Below are 19,570 nucleotides of genomic sequence, written 5' to 3'. Positions count from 1 at the left end.
TTTCTTTGCGGTCTTTGTTCTTCTTCTGGCGATCGTTGCAGAGTTTCTCATTGTGTTGGGCATGAAGCAGAAGTTCTTTAATTCTTGGTGTGATGTCCCATCCAATGTAGGACATTTTGATTCCATCTCTGATGTCAAGCCTCAGTCCTTCCAGGAACTTTTGACAGAGAAGCAGTTCAAAGGGACCAGCCGGATCATTTCCCATCCAGTCATTTTTGGGGACTTCTAGACCAGAGTGAGCTGAGAAAATGTCAAACAGGCGTCTGTAAAAGTCATTTGAACCTTCAATTGGACCTTGGATGCAGGCTGAGATGACATTGTAGCTGGGGCGGACTGGAAACTGCTCTATGAAGGCTTCGCCGATTTTTCGTAGAGCCTTGTTGTAGTCAGCATTGAGTGGATTGTCGGTTCCGTCAGGGTTATCCATTCCTCTTAGACGGAGATCTTGTGAGAAGACTGGACCAAGTTTGGAGACCACAGTTGGACCATAAACATGGAGCAAAACAGTCTTAAGTTCATAGGTCGTTGGTCTCATGGTTTTGCTGAGATACTCTAGGGCTTCAGCGATGGCTCTGCCTCCTTTCTCAATAGGGGGAAGGTGCTGTTTAGCTACAGCAATGAGGTCATCTGGTCCCCAAGCTCTGTAGAGAAGGTCAGGGCCTTTGAGGCCAGGGACTTCAACCATGGGATAGGTTTCAACCTTCTGTCCTCTGTACCGGTTTCCAGAGATGCCAGGTGATGGTGGGGTCAGGGGTTGGTCTTTAGAGCGAAGGTGACGACCATGTTCAGTTGTAGGGGGTCGTGGAGGCGGGCCTTTCATGCCTCGTGAGGGAACTCTGTCCTGGTCCTGTTGTTGCTCAAGGTCAACAGGATGGGGTTTCTGCTCAGTCTTTGATTGGTGGAGGATAGCCAGAGGCAGGGAGTCGTCCGAGGGGTCCCAGAATGGATTCTTCGGTCCTGGACCATCAGTCTTTGGACGGTACGGTGGTGGAGTTCCAAGGACTTGGAGTGCTGGGTAGAGTGGAGCCACAGATGGGTTTGCTGAAGGGTCAGTTGGTGCCGTTGGACTCAAGCCAGGTACAGCCAGTGATGTACATGCGTGAGAAGAAACACATTTTGTTTTATTAGATTTTTCCTGTTCTTTTTTAGTCTTATATTTTTCATTCCCCTTGTGTGCAAATTTCTGAACCATCTGTAGTTTACTCTGGTGTTTTTGATCCCTGCAAAAGGCTTCTCTTTTCCAGAGATTGAATGCTTCTTCGTGTGATTGTAGTGCTTGCAGGTGTGTCTTTGAAATCTTTGTGTGTTGCATCAGTTTGGCACGTTGTGCTGAGAGTTTCTGCTCTAAGTCTCTGATGTGGTCTACCTCTAAGCTGCCATTCTTAGGAAAACCAAACTCTGTGTGCCACTGTGGAACATGTTGACAACAAACTCTGCCATGAATTCTAACCATATGATCTATTTCTGGGCCACATGGAACGTATTCTTCAGTATTTTGACCTTTATTAAAAGTTCCTCCCATTTTCCCTTTTTTTTTTTTTTTTTTTTTTTTTTTATTTATTTATTTTTTTTTTATTTAATTTATTTTTCCTCTGATTTTTCTAAATCAGCAAAACCTTTGTGATCACCCTCTGATTTTTCTAAACCAGTAAAACCTTTATAAATACCCTCTGATTTTTCTAAACCAGTAAAACCTTTATAAATACCCTCTGATTTTTCTAAACCAGAAAAACCTTTTTAAATACCCTCTGATTTTTCTAAACCAGTAAAACCTTTTTAAATACCCTCTGATTTTTCTAAACCAGTAAAACCTTTTTAAATACCCTCTGATTTTTCTAAACCAGTAAAACCTTTGTGATCACCCTCTGATTTTTCTAAATCAGGAAAACCTTTTTATAGATTGTCTAAGCCTAGAACAATCTACAAAAATCCTCAGTTATTTTAAGCCTAAAATAACCTACTAAAATTCCTTCAGAGCTAAGCCTAGACTCTGAATACTGTTTTGGATTTCCTACGCCCAGGAAAATCCTTCAAAAAACCTTTTACTTTAGACTTTAGATTTCCTACGCCCAGGAAAATCTAACTCTGAGGTGTTTTAAGCCTAAAACCCTCTAAATTTCTTACATATATTTGAAAACAGCCTTTTTACCTTAAACACTGCTGGTTTGTTCTCCCCCAGACCAGGTTGTCGGATTCTGTCTCGATCGATCCATCCGGTGGAGTTCCAGAAAAGCCCTCGCTCTCTGACAGGCCTGCTATGGAGATGAGGGTCTTGGTGATCAGCCCTCTCCTGGCTGTCCACCGGAAGGACGAACCGGGAAGAATCCTGTTCGTGACGCCAAATTGTGGAGCGAGAAAAATTAACAAAGTCCAAACCTTGTTAAAGAGGAAGAACAAAACACAGCTTTATTTTACATCTGCACAGATGGAGAACTCAGAAGAGATCTAACTAGACAAAGGAATCACCTCTCTACATATACTGTGTACTGTCCTTCTCCCGCAGACAGAGTGTCGCCACCAACATTCCCAAGGAGCTAATCAGATTAATACACACACAGAGAAAAATGCAACTTTCAGTTAAAAATGGGTTTCAGACAGAATATTCTGTGTCTAATAATAATCGCTCCGCCGTCGGTCTGGTCTTGTCCCTCCTCAAGGTATGAAAACTATTTACTTATCGCCTGTTGCTAAGCTTCTGACACACTGAGGCAAACTGTGAAGGCTAAAAAGAGAAACAATGACTCTGTAAGACTGGGTGAGACATAATAAACTAATTAAACATTGTAAGATTAATATTAAATAAACTTCTAATAAAAGTAAACACACTGTAAATAATTATTTTATTCCACATAGGAATACAGTTGCTCTTGATAGTCACATGTTTTCTTGCAATTTTAAAATTACTTTTTCATCCATCGGTTGGAAGCAGCTACTGTTTAAAACCATCTTATAGTCCAATGTTTCAGTGTCATTCTCCACTTTACCAGCAACAATGTTTATTGTTCTTTGAGACGCTTTGAGAAGATTTATTTACACTGATTGTCTTGTTAATTTGGTGAAATACACTTTGGTCAAACTGCTACAAAGTGTTGAGTAACAGTGGTGGGCACCGCTAAATAAAAAAACTGCCGTGCTAACCATGAATATTAGTTCTGCTAATGCTAAACTGCTTTGCTTACATGGTATTTAGCGGAAGCTAACGCTGAATGCTACACCAACATGTTATTTAGTGGAAGTTGAGGCTAAAGTGTTGCCTCAACACGGTACTTACCAGAAGCTAACGCTAAAGTGCTGCACCAACATGGTATTTAGTAGAAGCTAACAATAAAGCCCCACACCAACATGCTATACCAAAATGGTATTTATTAGCAGCTAATGCCAGGATGCTATGCCAACACAGTAGAAGCTAATGCTAAAGCGCTATACTAACATAATATTTAGCAGAGGATAATGCTAAACACTATCCCAACACATTTTAAGGCTAAAGAACTGTAGCAACATGACATTTAGTCGCTAAACAAAAAATTAGCTCGTTTATTAGCACATTACAGATTTCTAGACAGATTCTTTGACTTCTCATTTCTTGCAGACAATCGCCAAAGTTCTCCTGCAGTACAGTGCCATCCTGACCAAGAGCTTTCCTTCTTATATTGACAAGGAGAAGATTGTAAGTTGCTCAGGTTTTTGTCATAGAACATATTGTGATAATTAATATTTATTTTAAATGAATAGCTCTGAGTGCTGGTAATGAATCTCCTCATGTTCTCCTGCAGCCCTGTGTCCTCATGAATAACGTGCAGCAGCTGAGAATCCAGCTGGAGAAAATGTTTGAATCAATGGGGGGCAAACAGGTGAGTCAAATGGGAAACAGGTAGGAAGGGCTTAGGAATACAAAACATGGTAAAAACATTAAAAACGTTGTTAATCTGCATTCGAATTCGCTCCTTCTGTGTGTCAGACTGCAACAGAGGAAGCGCGGGTATGTACATTAGTGCTAGCTTGGATTGTTTGGTAGCTGAAGGGAGTCGTTGGATTGGTTCTGGGCTGTAGTCGCTGGAATTTGCTTGATTTTTTAGGTTTTGGTTCAGCTCTGGCTGGTTGATGGTTGGATTGTAGGTTAGCTTGCAGATCAACACATTTATTTACTTTACAATTAAAGCAAGACGAAATCACAGAGGAAGAGGAGGAGGAGGAAGAAGCAGGAGAGGAGGTAGGTTTGAGTCACAGTCTGTTCAAGGCGGATATTTCTCTTTATAAAACACGTCTACATTGAATGTTTGTATCTGCCTGGAGCAGCAGGTTGTTGCAGAGGATGAGGAACCAAAACCTGTGGTGGGTGGATCAGTTGACTAGACGTTAGTAGCTAGTCTGTAGGAGTCGACCCAGAGCTGTAGAGTTCTTTAGCTTCTGCTTTTTATGCTGAAATGTTGCTGCATTGCAAGTCTGCTGGTACCAGTAGTCTTTTCTCACTAGCTGCTGTTGTAGAAGCTCATTTTCTGGCAAAACAAAAAGCAATGGAAAATCCAGACCTTTTGAAAAAAGAGTTTTTATTTCATGTCGTCTTGTCACTGTGACAAAATTGGCAATAAACATAGAAATAAACAAGTGGCTTGACAAACTAATTAATTAATGTGTGAAAAAATAAGAAATTTCCCAACTTTTTACGATGTAGTGTAATATAAATTACTTTATCAGTAGAGATGGGAATTGGTAAGAAATTAGTGACTCAGATGCCATTTTTGACATCATATCAATCAATTTGATTCGTTATCGATTCTCACTGAGTTAGGAAATGCACCATGTTGAATTCATTTGAAACTAAACTAAGGCTGGCTTGGAAAATACGAATCACTCTTTTAAATGAACATTTTAATATAAAATTCAAAAGATTATGTGCAGACAAATCTGCATGTTTTCCTTTTTAGAAAGAAGCTTAAGACTTAATGTGTCTCAAACTGTGAAAAAACTCCCTCCAAGCTCCTATATCTTTCTGAAAAGTTACTTATAAATTAGTTTTGTCTCATTTTAAGTGACCTAATATATTTGAACAAGAAACTACACCAAAGATACATGGTAATATTTTGTGTTTTTCTGATAATATCCATGTTTTGACCCAATATAAAGTCATTTTTTGTAACTGTTGCTGGAGAAAGACATTCTTTACCTTTTCTCTGCTTTTCTAGCTGAACAGCGCGCTAGCATGGCAGGCAAGTCCACTACATATGCAAACATGTAAAACATGACTGCATATACACCTTAAAATAACTTTTAAAAAACCACTGTACAATTATCTGAATGGAAGCAACGAGACAAAACCTTTGTGTTGCCTCTTTACTGCAACTCCTAGTTTGAAGGAAGTGAGGAAGAGGAGGAAGTTAAAGAGGAAGGGGAGGAAATGGAGGCCGAGGTTTGTTGCAGTTGAAAGTGGTTTTTAACATCTTCATTCTCCAAATCCAAAGTCATTTCTGATTTTCCCCAAACTGAAACTAAAACATCCAACATGGTGGAGTTTTGTTGTCTGGTTTTATTCTCATCTGTGAGGATTTCCTCTTTAGATTAGCAGCATTTTCCCTTATTTTTCATAAAAGTGCCACTTTCACTTCACCTTCAATTGTATCTTATCATTTTAACTTTATTTTGTTCCTTTTCTAAATCCTGTGCGATAGACTGAGAAGGATGAGGTGGGTTAAACATGTTATCTGGGTTTAAATCACCTTAATTTTAAACAAAAAGTCCAGAAATCATTTGTGTTATACAGCTCCTCCACCTCTTCAGGGCATTTTGACACTGTTTGTGTTTTTTTATATCTCTAACAATTTTCTAACACAAAGATGGACGAACCGTTTGAGAAGGTAGGCACAAGCAGAATATCCTAAATTAAATCCTTAATATGCAGTTGCCCACTTAATGTGTTAAAATGGGGCATTTCATCCAAAATGTCTTGTTTTACCTCCCAACTTTCTGCCACATAGAGAGAAAATGCATGTGAGGATCATAAGGTGAGTTCATGCATGTTACAGGAGCTGAACTGTAACATGCATGTTATTATGAGTAGAAATGGGCTGAATATAAATGCAAACTATACCAACAAGGTGTTTAACTGAATCTAATCTGGTAGTAATGCACCATTAGACTCACAGGTATTTTATAACAACTCAACTTTAGAAGTAATTTAAAGTAGTTTATCTTCCAGGTTCTCTGTCTCAGTAAAAATCCCAAACCTTTCCAGTTTTATCCCCTCTTTCTTTCTCTAAAACCACGTCATCTTCTTGAACTTGAATGTCTTCTTCTCTCTTCCAGATGGACACGGAGGCCAGCGACCTGCTGAACGACCTGCAGGTTCGGCTCAACAACGTTCTGGACGACCTCAGCAGCACGTTTGGGAACAGGTACGCTAACCTCACACCCGGACGTTTCCCGTGGCTCCGCCTCTGTCCGAGCCCATCACTGGTTTTTCTTCTCTTCCAGCTTCCAGAGCCGCATCACCGACTGCATGCGGCAGATGGCGTCGCTGCTGTACCAGATCAAAGGACCGCTCAACGAAAACACCAAGAACCAGGTGGAGGCCGACTCGGACAACATGCTGCGGCCGCTCATGGACTTCCTGGATGCGCAGTGGGTTCAGTGGGATTTTCCCAAACACGGCTCATCCGTCAGTGTGTGTAAGTGTGTGTGTGAATGTCTTGTTGTTGCAGATTGACGCTGTTCGCCACGGTGTGTGAGAAAACCGTACTGAAGCGCGTTCTGAAGGAGCTGTGGAGGATCGTGATGACCAGCCTGGAGAAGAACATCGTCCTGCCGCAGGGGAACGACACCTTCGTGAGTCTGATGCTCGTCTCCGTCACTAGACAGGTTTCCATCCAAATGTGATGCAAATTTTTATTTATATTTAATATTGTAAAAAGTGTGAATTACATGGCAAAAACACAATCTTACCAAATATTTTTGATCTAGTTAGTGAAACTATCTTAGTACTCTAGAAAAACGAGAAAATTAACTCACAAGTAACTTTTCATCGAGATATAGAAACTTGTTTTAGTCAATAATTCCTTAATATTGATAAAATTTCTATTGGCAGATTATTTCACCTAAAACAAGATAAATAATCTGCCAACTACTTTTTTTTATCAATATTAAGGAATTATTAACTTAAAACAAGCTTCTTCTTCTTCTGATAATTTACTATTAAGTTACTTTTGTTTTATTTAAAGTGTACTAAGATATTTCAAAATTCAAAAATACTTTATTGATCCCAGAGGGAAGTGAAATGTTGTAACTCACATGAGTCAAATTTGCACTAGAAACTAGACCAAAAATACTTGGTAAGATTTTATTGTTTTTCAGTGTAATTTGCATTTCTTCTTTTTTACATTATTATAAAAATTTGCTCAAAATTTGTATCACAGCTGGATGGAAACATGGCTGCCGTTTTGAAGTGGATCAAATCGTAATTGTGTCAGATGATTTACGTATTTTCGTAAAAAAAAAAAAAAGTAAACATTTTGACAGACGCGACCAACACAAAAAATATTTTTATCCATTATGTTTTAAAATGATGACTGTGGCAAATTCATTCAGTTTAATTATTAATCAACAAGCTGAACTTCATGCAATCACATATAGAGCAGATGAATACATGTAACTCACTTTACTTATGAACATAAATTGTTCACCAGCTCGTATCTAAGCTTTTTTTTCCATCAACATTTTCTAATGCGATACTTAAAAACTGCTTTAAAAACCTTGATTGAAACAAGGCTACTGAAAACTAAGACAATCATTAATTTTTCTGTTTTTCCTGAAGGGAGCACAGATCCTTTCTGCCGCCAAAGAACTGGGACACCTTTCCAAACTGAAGGTATCAGGTTGCCGTTGAGATTCTTTTCTCCTGTGAATTGGTCTAGTCTAAGTCTTGGTTTGGGTTGTTTAGGATCACATGGCAGGAGACGCTAAAAGCCTGACGCCCAGGCAGTGTGCCGTCATGGACGTGGCTCTGGACACCATCAAGGTGAGACCCAAACGTTGACCTCTGCTCCATAAGGACGACGGTTAAAGACCTTTATAATCAGCTCAGACGAATATTCATATGCAGCAACGTAGAAAGTTAGACAGTGAAGTAATAACCAGACTAAAGTCTCATATAACAATGATTTTGCCTGTACTTGGGTTGCTAGGTGACGGCTCGTACTCTGCTGGGTAACAGGCAGATTATTTCACTTGCAACGAAACATTTTTTGAAACATAAGCTATGTGATATGTAAATGTCACATAAAATCCAAACTTTCAACTTATAAGTAACTTTTCAGCAATATATTGTAGATAATTTCCTAATATTGATTAAATAAACTGGTTCCAGTGGCAGATCATTACACGTATAACGAGACATTTTTCCCATTTTAAAAGTGAAATAATTTGCCAATAGAACTATCACTATTTTAAATCAATATTAAGGAATTATTGACTCAGAATAAACTCCTATATCTTGTCAAAACTTTACCTTTAAGTTGTTTTTGTCTCATTTTAAGTGCATTACAAACTAGGAAAAAATACTTGGTGGGATTTTGTTCAGTTTTTCTATTCTGATCAAACAGAAAAGTACAATAGCTTCACATTTTAAGAGCAATTTCACTTGTTTTTATTGAGTCTTTTAGTTGATTTAACTCCACTTTAAGTCTGTTTAATCATTCAGGTTCTAGAATGCTGATTCCTCTGCTTGTCTCCTTTTGTTTTCTACGCAGCAATACTTTCATGCGGGTGGGAACGGCTTGAAGAAGACTTTCCTGGAGAAGAGCGCTGAGCTTTCGTCGCTCCGCCACGCTCTGTCTCTCTACACCCAGACCACCGACACGCTCATCAAAACCTTTGTGACCACGCAGCATTCACAAGGTAGATCCAAAACGCCTTAAAGGAGCTTAAATACGGGAGAGTTTCAGATTCCTGGCTGCTTTTATCTTCTGGATTTGGTTGTTTAAGTTGCTGTCTTGTTTTTATCTCCTGCTGCCTCTGTGCCAGTGCACAATGGGAAGGGTATTAGGTTAACTCCTAATGAGAAAATCCAGCCCAGCAGGGGTAGGTCTCCATGAAATCATCATCAGCCCACCTTCCCTTCAGCGTTTTCTCTCTTTTGTTTTGTGAAACCTGTGTTTCTGTCGCATGACTCTATAAAAAGTGTTTTTATTTGCCTACATTGGACCAAATGTTGTTTCTGTTAAACCAGGTTCAGGTGTGGACAAACCCATCGGAGAGGTTTCCCTGCAGATTGAGCTGTACACTCATCCGAAGAGCGGAGAGCGGAAAGTTACACTCAAAGGTCCGTTAGGGATCATTTTTAACCAATAAAATCAAAGTTGGAACATTTTAGTGTAATTTTAGTTTAAATCTTTGTGTCCACACATTAATGCAGTGATTGGAGCCAGTGATTTGAAGTGGCAGACGTCTGGGATGTTCAGACCCTTCGTGGAAGTCACTATGATCGGGCCGCACCTCAGCGACAAAAAGCGCAGATTTCAGACCAAATCTAAGAACAACAGCTGGTCTCCCAAATACAACGAGACCTTTCACTTGTAAGTTAAAAAAGAAACATTGTGACACATTTAGGAATTGATTTTAAGCTCTTTTAATTCTGGCTTTATAAACTGTTGGTTATATAAAACAAAGTCCTTGTGAAATTACTGGACAATGTCAGCTAATGCGCTAGTAGCAGAGCTAATTTTTCATTCAGTGTTTCTGCTAAACATTTAGTGGACTTAGCTTCCTCACATTTAATTTATTCTAAGAAATTAATTTAGGGAACACTAAGTGTGGCAACAGTTTTAAAAGTTATCAAAAAGCTGAAATGGTAGACAAAAAATTAGCTCTACTGTTAGCACATTAGCAGAAGTGTGCGTTCTACTGCAGATGTCAAACTTTATTCAACTGAAAGTTTATGAAACAGCAAAAGCACATTAGTGCTTTAGAATTTAACCTGAAAACTAATTTAGGGGAATCTAAGTTCGCTGCACAAAAAATTTGCTCTGCTATTAGCATATTAGCGATTAGCGATAATGTAGTTTACCACTGCAGATGTGGACCTTGAATCAAATGAAAATTTATGACAGCCAAAGTAAAATGGCGCTTTTGATTTAAAATGGAAAATTAGATTAGCGAAAGCTAGGCGCGCTAATGTTTTCAAAGTTTCAACAAAAGCACAAAATCAGGAATTAGCTCTGCAGTTAGCGCACTAGCACATGTGCTCCCACCCCTGTGTTCTGCTCTCGCTCTGCAGCGTTCTGGGTGTCCAGGACGGGTTCGAGTGCTACGAGGTTCAAGCCTGCGTCAAGGACTACTGCTTCGGCCGCGCCGACCGGGTGGTGGGCCTGGCCGTGGTGCAGCTGAGGGACATCATGGAGAGGGGCAACTGCGCCTGCTGGTGCCCCCTGGGGCAGCGCATCTCCATGGACGACACGGGCCTGACCGCCATGCGGATCCTCTCCCAGCGCTCCAACGACGACGTCGCCAAGGAGTTCGTCCGGCTCAAGTCCGAGACCCGATCAGCGGAGGAGGGAAGATGAGGGTCTGCTTATTCCAGTGGGACTGCTTTGACCTCTGACCTTTCTTGGCTGCTGTGGAAAACCTCACCAGCTTCCAGTGTTCTTCAACTTCACATTTTTAACCTTTCTAACTCTCGTCCGCCTCTACTGAGGAGACAGAACCCATCCAGAACCTGTCAACGGGCCGAATAGGAACCCACCCACCCCAAGTGTTCTTGTGCAATAAATCCAACCCACCCCTCCCAAAGTGAGGCCAAGTGATTCAAGCCTTACACTCTGCAAGCTGTGAATGTGTTCATGTAAAAGGAAATAAATCCTGTTTTTAATGACCAGAAGTCAAATATTTCACTTCACTTAGCAAAGAAAAACTACAAATCACAATTTATTTTTGTTTTCTAACAGTTTGAGCAGATAAATGCAGAAATGATTTTAATCCTCATTTTTAATTAAAAATGTTTGAATTTAACTCATAGCTTCATTTCATCCTCTATTTGGTGGCCATTTTATTTCTCTCTGTGTTTCCTGTACGCTGTGACCATTTTATTTATTTTTATGTATATTTATTTCCCTTTTAAAGACGGGATTTGATTTGCTTTATGCTCCATTATTTTGACATTTTTGTTGAGTTTTTTGGGGTTTTGTTACAAACTGAGTTGCACAGCAGGACTTGAGTTGGGGTAATTACAAGTTTACATTTCTCTCTTATTTGTTTTTTATTCTGCTCTTCATATCAGTGGCCTTAATTATAAAAATGATTTTTTATGTTTTGTTGTTTATTTTTAACCTCTTTATCTTGTAATTGTTATGATTTTCATCTTATTTCCCCAGACTGATGTCAAACTGGTGAATTTCCTTAACATTTTGTATTTTTCATTTTAGTAATTTTATGTAAGCTGGATTTTTGTGGGCATCTGTCATGCTGAGTATCAAATCCCATGTTTTTTTATTTGTTACCATTTCTTTATATTTTCTTTAGATAGAGATTTATTTTGAGCTCTTTTTGTTTCAGCAGCTTTTTAATGGATAAAATCTCTTAGAAACTACAGATCCAGCCTCCTGTTTCTTACCTTCACTGAGTAATTCAATGTTTTTGTTGATGGGAGCAAATATTTCCTCGTGCCAAGTTAAGTTTTCACTTTAGGCTTTTTTAATTATTGCACATTTTTGTAACTTTTGAACCATAAAATCACTGCATTTATCTGGAGCTTTCATTGGACTGTCACATCTCTTTAAATCTCTCACTGTGTTTGCTTTCCACTTAATGTTTTGTATAAAGTATTTAAGACTTATACGTAAATGTCTTTTTTTTCTTGCACCGCAGACTAAAAGATTAATTTTCACAGTGAATTCAGTTTATTTATACTGGGCTAATTTACAATAGATATTATCTTATTGCACTTTATGAGGAAAATTATGTAAAATTAATGTTCAGATGAAATCAAACCAATTTTCCATTGTGAATTAACCATAAAAGTGCATCTTATTATGTTAGAATATCATTTTTTCAGAAATGGTGAATTTTATATGTGCATCCTTTTTTTCACCAGTTTTTCTTTCCACCCTACATTTTTATTAAAAAGTAATACTGTCCTCTGGGAGCAGCCATCTTGTTTAAGAATGACTTTTTGTGGCAGATATTCACCATGATTGGTTACTCCATAATGTGGCAATAATTACCTGTTTTATTAGTTTTGTGTAACCGTGTAAACAATTTATTGTTTTACAGAATGAAATTAGTTCAATTAGCTAACTGAAGAGTCGGCTTAGGCTTCTTTTAGTGTTGTACTGTAGTTTGGCCGCCATCCAGCAGAGTTTGCCTCTGGTCATTCTGAGGTGGATCAATTGATACAAGATTGTGGTGGTATCTCCGAAGAGGAATGAGGAATGTTCATAATCATAAATACGGCCCAGTTTGGTGTCTCCATTTGTGGACTGTTTGGAAAATTGAGTGCATCAATTTACTGGATTGAACTGGAGATTGATAAAACATGGAGTGGAGTTTTCTAAATTGCATTTTTGTGCCATAAAGGGATTGGAAACCAAATCTGGAAAGAGCTTGACTGGAAAGTAAAAACTAAATTTAATAGAACTCCATTAAAAACTTTCATTTCCAGGATTCCAACCACAGATAGATGTTGGAGACGTGAGACTGAAACATGACAACATGATGGAGCGTCTGACTGAACAACTAGAAATGAAAAAAGATATTTAAATATGTAGTTTTGAAAATAAATACTGAATTTGAAAATTAAATGTTTAGTTTGGAAGATAACTTTTTAGTTTTTCAACATAAATACTTATTTTGAAGCTAAATATTTAGCAAAATTTTTATTTCCAAAAATTTTGTTTTCAAAGTAAATATTTAGCTTGTGAATTAAATATTTAGTTTAGAATGAACGTATGGATGACATGGTGAAAATATTAGATTGGAAAATGTATTTTCACATTTTTTCTCTGTGTAACCCAGAGTAAAAACTGCCTTAGTTCCACCTTTGCTACTTCATTGGTTAGAGTGACAGTCAGTCACACAGTGCAATCAGCCAATCACTGCACCTGAAGTAGGTTTTTCAGGCCTGTTCCAGCTTTCCCAATCAGCTGTGAGAGGGAGAGCTGGAGACAAAGGAGCTGCAGGTTTGTGCTGTCAAACAATTGGTTCTTTCTTTGTTTGTATGCACTTTGTTTAAAAAACTCACAATATAAACCATGTAGATCTGAATATCCAGTGAGCTTGGAGCCATGAAGCTGCCATGCACTGATCTTTAAAAGGAATTGGTGAGTAGTGAACATGAATGTTTTGTTTGTTTGACATATTGATGGTGATAGCCAAATTGTGTGATCATCAAACACACAATCTAACTTTTAAATGCAATATATGTGTTTAAGATGATGTGATAAATGTTAAATATCTTTGTCTTAAATAATTGATTGTAGATATAATTGCATTTATTTATGTGTACAACGGAAACAAGTCTAGTTAACTAGCAGGCTGGTAATTGACTGGTCCTGTTTATTTTAATACAGGCCAGGTGATTTCCCCTTTTTGGGGTTAAAGGATGGCGAGCTTCTAAGATCTGGCTGGAGCCAGGAGAACCGAATTTCACTCCATACTGGTCTGGTAGGAGTTTGATGGTCCATGAACTTTCCCCTCCTTCTCATTACACAGACACACTACCTATTATTCACCCTTTCCATCAGAGCTGAATTGCGCTTGGACATTTTCCCTTAAAGTTTCTGGATAAACAAACTATGGACTTTTAAATGTGTGTCGGTCAGACACTGTGTTGACCAAGCGGGGAAAAGTGAAGGACTCTGTGCACATTAGAACATCAACTGCAGTATTGTGTATATATTTATTGTATTTTGGTTTCCATGTATGTTTTGTATTGTTTATTTAATTTTCTTCTTTAAAAAAATACATAGTATTGAAAACAGTTACTCTCTTGTGTTGTTTTATTGATTTCTGACGACAGCTCCAGCAGACGAATTTAGTTTTCTGATGTCAGAAGCTATCTAGTCCTTCAGTGCATTAAGTACTGCTACATTATAAACATCAAATAGTGCTACATCTGACATGATGAATAAACTAAAATGCATAAATAAATACATTTTTTGTTACTATCAATCATCACTACAGTCATGATCAAAAGTAAGTACACCCTCATTTTTATCAGAACTTCTCTCCTTCCTCATGAAGATTTTATCAACCTGCCTCTGATTTCACCTCAGAGCTTCTACTTCTTGGTTCTGTTGCTCTGAAGGAAAAAACTACAAACCAGGTGGACTGTGACGTGTTCAGTTATGCAACATCCGTCACATTTACTTTCGGTTTGAATTTACCTGTTCAGGTGTGGCTCCAGTCCGTTTGTCGGGCCTCAGTCTGTTGTTTAAATTTTCTTCTTCAACTCTTTGGATCGTTTGAACAAACTGTAAGTTTGATTTGTTTATTTCTTGAATTTTTCATCACTTTAACTTTTTCCTGATTGTTTCTAATCTCTGACGTTTGGAGAAAAGTTTCACTTCTGATTTCAGCTGAAACTTTAATATCTCTGCTGTTTGAAGGCTAATCTACAGGATTATTAGATTATTGATGAACTGGAATCAAACAACATGATGAACAGCTGATGTTTCACGGTTTTCTTCTCCGAACTGATTCATGTTTTTATTTCCTGGTACCGAACTCTAGTCTCCACCATTAACGTCAGCAACAGTTTCCTGTTGCTTCGTTTCAAAATAAAATATTATTAAAATGGGTTTGATTCAGTCAGATGATTAAATAGTTCATCTTTAATGGAGCGAATAATCCACTTGTAGAAATTAATAATTGTGAACTATAAGACTTGTTCAGGTTGAATCAGTGAATGTAAATGTTGCTCCATGTCTCCATCTAGTGGACTGATAGTAGAAGTGCAGCAGCTGATGGCAGCTTCCTCTGCCTCTCTGCTGTCTGACTGCATTCACCTGACACTGATATGAAGCAGAGAAGAAGAGCCAATCAGAGGAGGAGCAGCTGATCTTTTTCCAGCTCTAATGATGTAAAGCAGTGTTTTGGGTATTTCCTTGCTTCAGTCCAGCTGATTTTAATTGATGACTGATTAACAGTTGAACTGCGATCAGTTGAATCGGGCACATTAAAGCAGGGAAAGCTCTAAAACATGTAGGACAGTGAGCCTTGAGGACCAGGATTGGTGACCCCTGATGTAAAGGATGATCAGAGTTTACACAATCAGTATAAATTTTCTACCTTAATTTGCAGTGGAATCTGCAGACCTGATCAGATCCAAACATCCCAGTTTCAGGAGTCACTGGTTTCATCTGTGTCATTGTTCCAGCTGCTGAGGTCAGAATCCAGAAACCTGTAAAACCTGGAGGTTGAATGTTCAGGTTTTCTCCTCCAAACATCCAACAAGCTGCCAACCCTTGTTCTTGTTTCTTAGTTTTTATTTTTGTTTGCCATAATTCCATGAACCCAAACAATAATTGCTGTTTAGTGCTAAAGAGAAAAAGTGGTTAGAGATTTTTACAGGACCAGCAGATGCTGACCTTTGACCTGCTATGGAAGGACTTAGTTTTTGACTCACTGTTTTTTGGTTCTGAGTTCATTTTAAGAGCTTCTGAGGAACAAATGAGTTTTTATTCATGTGCTGGTAAATGAACAGTAGAACTGGTTCTGATAACTTTTTACCATCACTGACATATTTGGATAATTTAAAAACACTTCATCTGTTTAATAATCAGACATCATTCAGGTTGTAGTTTTACCACCAGAGGGAGACAAATCCCCACCAATGAAGATTTCAGTTGGTTCTAACAGGTTCTGGTTCCATTAGACCTGAACAGAACCTGGATCAGCAGAATAACAGCAGCCGAATGTTTGTGTTCAAACTGGGAGTCATGAGTAGATTTTCTGTCTTCAGACGTCAACAGATAAACTTTCCTCTAACAGTTCTCAGTCTGACCAGTCAAACCAGTTTGGTCTCATTTCTACTCAGATTACTTTCTGTTTAAACTCACCTGTTAAGGTGAGGCACCAGGCTGGTTCTGTTGGGTCTCAGTTTGTTGATCACATATTCTTGTTCAACTCTTTGGATCGTCTGAACAAACTGTAAGTTTTCTTTGTTTTCTACATGAACTTTGTCTTCAGAAACTTTATTGTCTGTTTCTTATTTTTATCTCTGAAGTTTGGAGAAAATGTTCACCTCTAATTTCAGATCAAACTTTAATCTCTGTTGTTTTAAGGTTAATCTATGTGATTATTGATGAACTAGAATCAAACTTAATGAACATCTGATGTATTTTTCTTCTCTAAACAAATTCATGATTTTTATGTCCTTGTATCAAACTCTGGTCTCCACCATTAGAGTCAGACACAACAAATGTATCCTATGTCCTTTCAAAATTAAATGCTGCTATTGTAAAATGTGTTCAGTTCAGTCAAATTACTTAATACTTAATCTTAATCTCATTTAATCCACTTGTAGCGATTAATAATTAAATAAAACACTTCCTGTTGTTCAGGTTGATTCTGTGTGTGTTTGAATGTAAATGTTGCTCCATGTCTCCATCTAGTGAACTTCTCTCCTTCCTCATGAAGACTTTATCAACCTGCCTCTGATTTTACAGCAAACCTTCTGCTGCTCTGAAAGAAGAAACTACAAACCAGGTGAGCTGTCACATGATCAGTTATTCAACATTTATAACACTTTGACTTTGAACTCATGTGGTTTATGTCAGGTAAAAGTCCAGTTCTGTTGTCTCTGTACAGGTGGGGCATTAGTCTGGTTCTACTGTGGTTCTGATGGGTCTCAGTCTGTTGTTCAGATGTTTTTCTTTAACTCTTTGGATAGTTTGAACAAACTGTAAGTCTGTTTTGTTTTCTACTTGAAGTTTGTCTACAGGAAATTTCTGACTAAATTCAGCTCAAAGTTTAGTCTCCTTGCTTTTTGAAAGTTAATCTACAGGATTATTAAATTATTGAGAAAGTGGAAGAAAAGAAATATGATGAACAGCTGATGGTTCTGTTATTTAAACAAACTGCTTCATGATTTTATTTCCAGGAATCAAACTCCAGTCTCAGCTGAGACTGGACAGCAAGAAACGGTCAAACACAACAGTTTGTTGCTGCTTTGTTTCAAAATGAAATATTATCCTTAAAATGTCTTTGATTCAGTCAGATTATTAAATAGTTACCATTTGATGGAGCAGATAATCCACCTGTAGAGATTAATTATTAACTAACTAAAGCAGTGGTCCCCAGCCCCCGGGCGGCGGTCCGGTACCAGTCCGTGGACCAATTGGTACCGGGCTGGGCAAGAAATAATTAAATATTTCTGTTTTATGTATTATTTGCGTCTGGAGGATCTTTTATTTTGAAAGTCCTTTAACCAGATTCTCTCGGTTACGTCCAACATTGAGCCACAAGCAGCAAAATGAGTCAGAAACAGATCAGCTTCTTTGGAAAGTTTCTTTGTGAAGGGAAAAGGCCCAGAGAAGAGACAGGAGGATGGATTTATCCTGGTAGGTGATTCCCACATTCCAAGCTCTGCATGATATGGTGACCGGATCACTAATGAGGGAACGAACCCTTCAAACTGCTTCGCCATGTAGAGACCAAGAACCCTGAGCATCAGCAACACTATCATTGTCTCTCATCTCTCCCAGATGGACCGTCTCATTGCAGAGAAACAAGCTCAGGGCTCCTATTAGTTGTTATCATGAGTTAAAATTTCCACGAAAGTAAAATGTTTGTTTTTGTGGTGCATCTATATCTTATTTTGAAGGGATATGTAAACGTTACCATAGCGACCAGAGTCAGAGCGCGTTAGGGCAGTGGTCGAGACGAGATGAGAGGAGTAGAGCTTGTGAGTTTTAGGTCTGGTTCACAAGATTTAAGGATTGTCGGCCGATTTTGTGACCACACACGACACGAGCCGATAAAAGTCCAACAGGTTCGATCGGTTCGTGAGTCCAGCCACACGGCAGGAGCAACACACCACATGAACCGATTCAACTCACCAACATCCCGATTCCAGAAGAAAATCCAGTAAAACCCCCAACATACCATACGTGAATTTAGAATAATGAAACACAAATGACGATGTAGAGCAGCAGTGATAGTTTGTGGCTCATTTTAAGCGATTAAAGATGAAACAAAAAGAAAAGGTGTTTGATAAAAGAGGCGGGAGCAGCCGCTCTATTTGCTGCACTATAATATAGAGGTGAGTTATGTTTTTTCGTAGTTAACATTTTTAACTGAATAAACATAACCACATATAATAAACATATATAAACATGACCTTTACATATAGTAATAAACATTTCCACATATCACCTCTGATATCCGCCGGATTCTCAGTTTCCATGTCAGATGTTTAGGATTCCCCTCCGTTCTTACATCACCGCGCTTTCTGATTGGCTACCTATCACATTCAACAGGCTGCGTTCTCGCTCCCAGTCAGGAAAAAAAAAACCACAGGCTGCGATAATCGGGCCAAGACAATGTTGAATATACCCGATTTTAGATCAGGCATATACAACACACCACCAAGTAACACAGCACACACTGCAGGACGTTGTAGATTGTCGTAAAAGGAAAATTGGGGAGCTCCAGCCACGGGCCACAGCAAAATTGTCAAGTCTTGACCGGGCTGAGGTAATGAAAAGGTTGGGGATCACTGCACTAATATACTTCGTGTTGTTCAGGTTGAGTCAGTGAATGTAAATGTTGCTCCATGTCTCCATCTAGTGGACTGATAGTAGAAGTGCAGCAACTGATGGCAGCTTCCTCTGCCTCTCTGCTGTCTGACTGCATTCACCTGACACTGATATGAAGCAGAGAAGAAGAGCCAATCAGAGGAGGAGCAGCTGATCTTTTTCCAGCTCTAATGATGTAAAGGATGATCAGAGTTGATGTGCAGATGAATGATGTGTGTTTCCTCTGCAGGTGAAGGTAGAAAGTGTGTGTGAGCTGATGTGAATTCAGCAGCATGGATCAGTGTGAGGACAGAGAGGAGGGAGTCTCTCCCTCTAAAACCACTCTGTGTGGGGAAGATGAGAGCCAGAGCAAAGGTCAGAGGTGAGGTCACCATCTCTAACTGTCCACAGCCCTTTTCACACAGCGTTCACTATATCAGGCCAGAACAGACGTGGTGATGAAGCTGCTGCTGCTCCTCTTTGCTGATTAAGTTTTAATCATCATGTTTCTGTCAGGATCCATCAGAGACTCAAACCAGAACCAGAACCCAGCTGTGTGTCCTTTAAGAGCGACTGGTCAAAGGATGAATTCATTGACTTTAAATCTCCTGGATCTCCACCATCAGAGAGGTGAGATGTTTCTAACTGCTGTAACTGTTCAGTTTATATCTGTTATTATGACCATGTGATGATACCAAGTTCTGTTGTCATTAGGCTGAATTTCAGGTTATTTTCTTTTCATATGTATTAAATCAATGCCACTGAAACCTCCATTGTAACATGTTTTATTAAGGAACATGTTACCATGGAGACAATGAAAACCAACTGGATTATTGGTATCACAATATTTA

The 19,570-nt window shown here is 38.7% G+C and overlaps 1 protein-coding gene and 1 long non-coding RNA gene across 2 annotated transcripts in view; both read left to right on the top strand.

Annotated features, from left to right (window-relative positions):
- LOC116724899 (protein unc-13 homolog B-like) overlaps positions 1-11,820 on the top strand; it is a 68,190-nt gene extending 56,370 nt beyond the window's left edge. The window contains exons 31-42 of the mRNA XM_032570679.1: positions 3,590-3,667; positions 3,774-3,851; positions 6,301-6,389; positions 6,469-6,615; positions 6,696-6,819; positions 7,805-7,858; positions 7,931-8,008; positions 8,739-8,886; positions 9,013-9,069; positions 9,218-9,310; positions 9,404-9,563; positions 10,265-11,820. Coding sequence (XP_032426570.1) covers positions 3,590-3,667; positions 3,774-3,851; positions 6,301-6,389; positions 6,469-6,615; positions 6,696-6,819; positions 7,805-7,858; positions 7,931-8,008; positions 8,739-8,886; positions 9,013-9,069; positions 9,218-9,310; positions 9,404-9,563; positions 10,265-10,550 — 1,392 coding nt within the window. The 3' untranslated portion in view covers positions 10,551-11,820. The remainder of the gene's footprint in view (positions 1-3,589; positions 3,668-3,773; positions 3,852-6,300; positions 6,390-6,468; positions 6,616-6,695; positions 6,820-7,804; positions 7,859-7,930; positions 8,009-8,738; positions 8,887-9,012; positions 9,070-9,217; positions 9,311-9,403; positions 9,564-10,264) is intronic.
- Positions 11,821-14,282: 2,462 nt separating this feature from the next.
- Positions 14,283-19,023, top strand: LOC116724622 (uncharacterized). Its single transcript, XR_004340173.1, has 3 exons — positions 14,283-14,455; positions 15,283-16,131; positions 18,970-19,023. It is a non-coding gene; the product is annotated as an uncharacterized LOC116724622 (long non-coding RNA).
- The last annotated feature ends 547 nt before the right edge of the window (positions 19,024-19,570 follow it).

The sequence above is a fragment of the Xiphophorus hellerii genome, chromosome 8, assembly GCF_003331165.1.
Source record: "Xiphophorus hellerii strain 12219 chromosome 8, Xiphophorus_hellerii-4.1, whole genome shotgun sequence".
Taxonomy (NCBI): domain Eukaryota; kingdom Metazoa; phylum Chordata; class Actinopteri; order Cyprinodontiformes; family Poeciliidae; genus Xiphophorus; species Xiphophorus hellerii.
The sequence above is the reverse complement of the archived record's forward strand: the minus strand, read 5'-3'. Positions and strand labels throughout refer to the sequence as shown.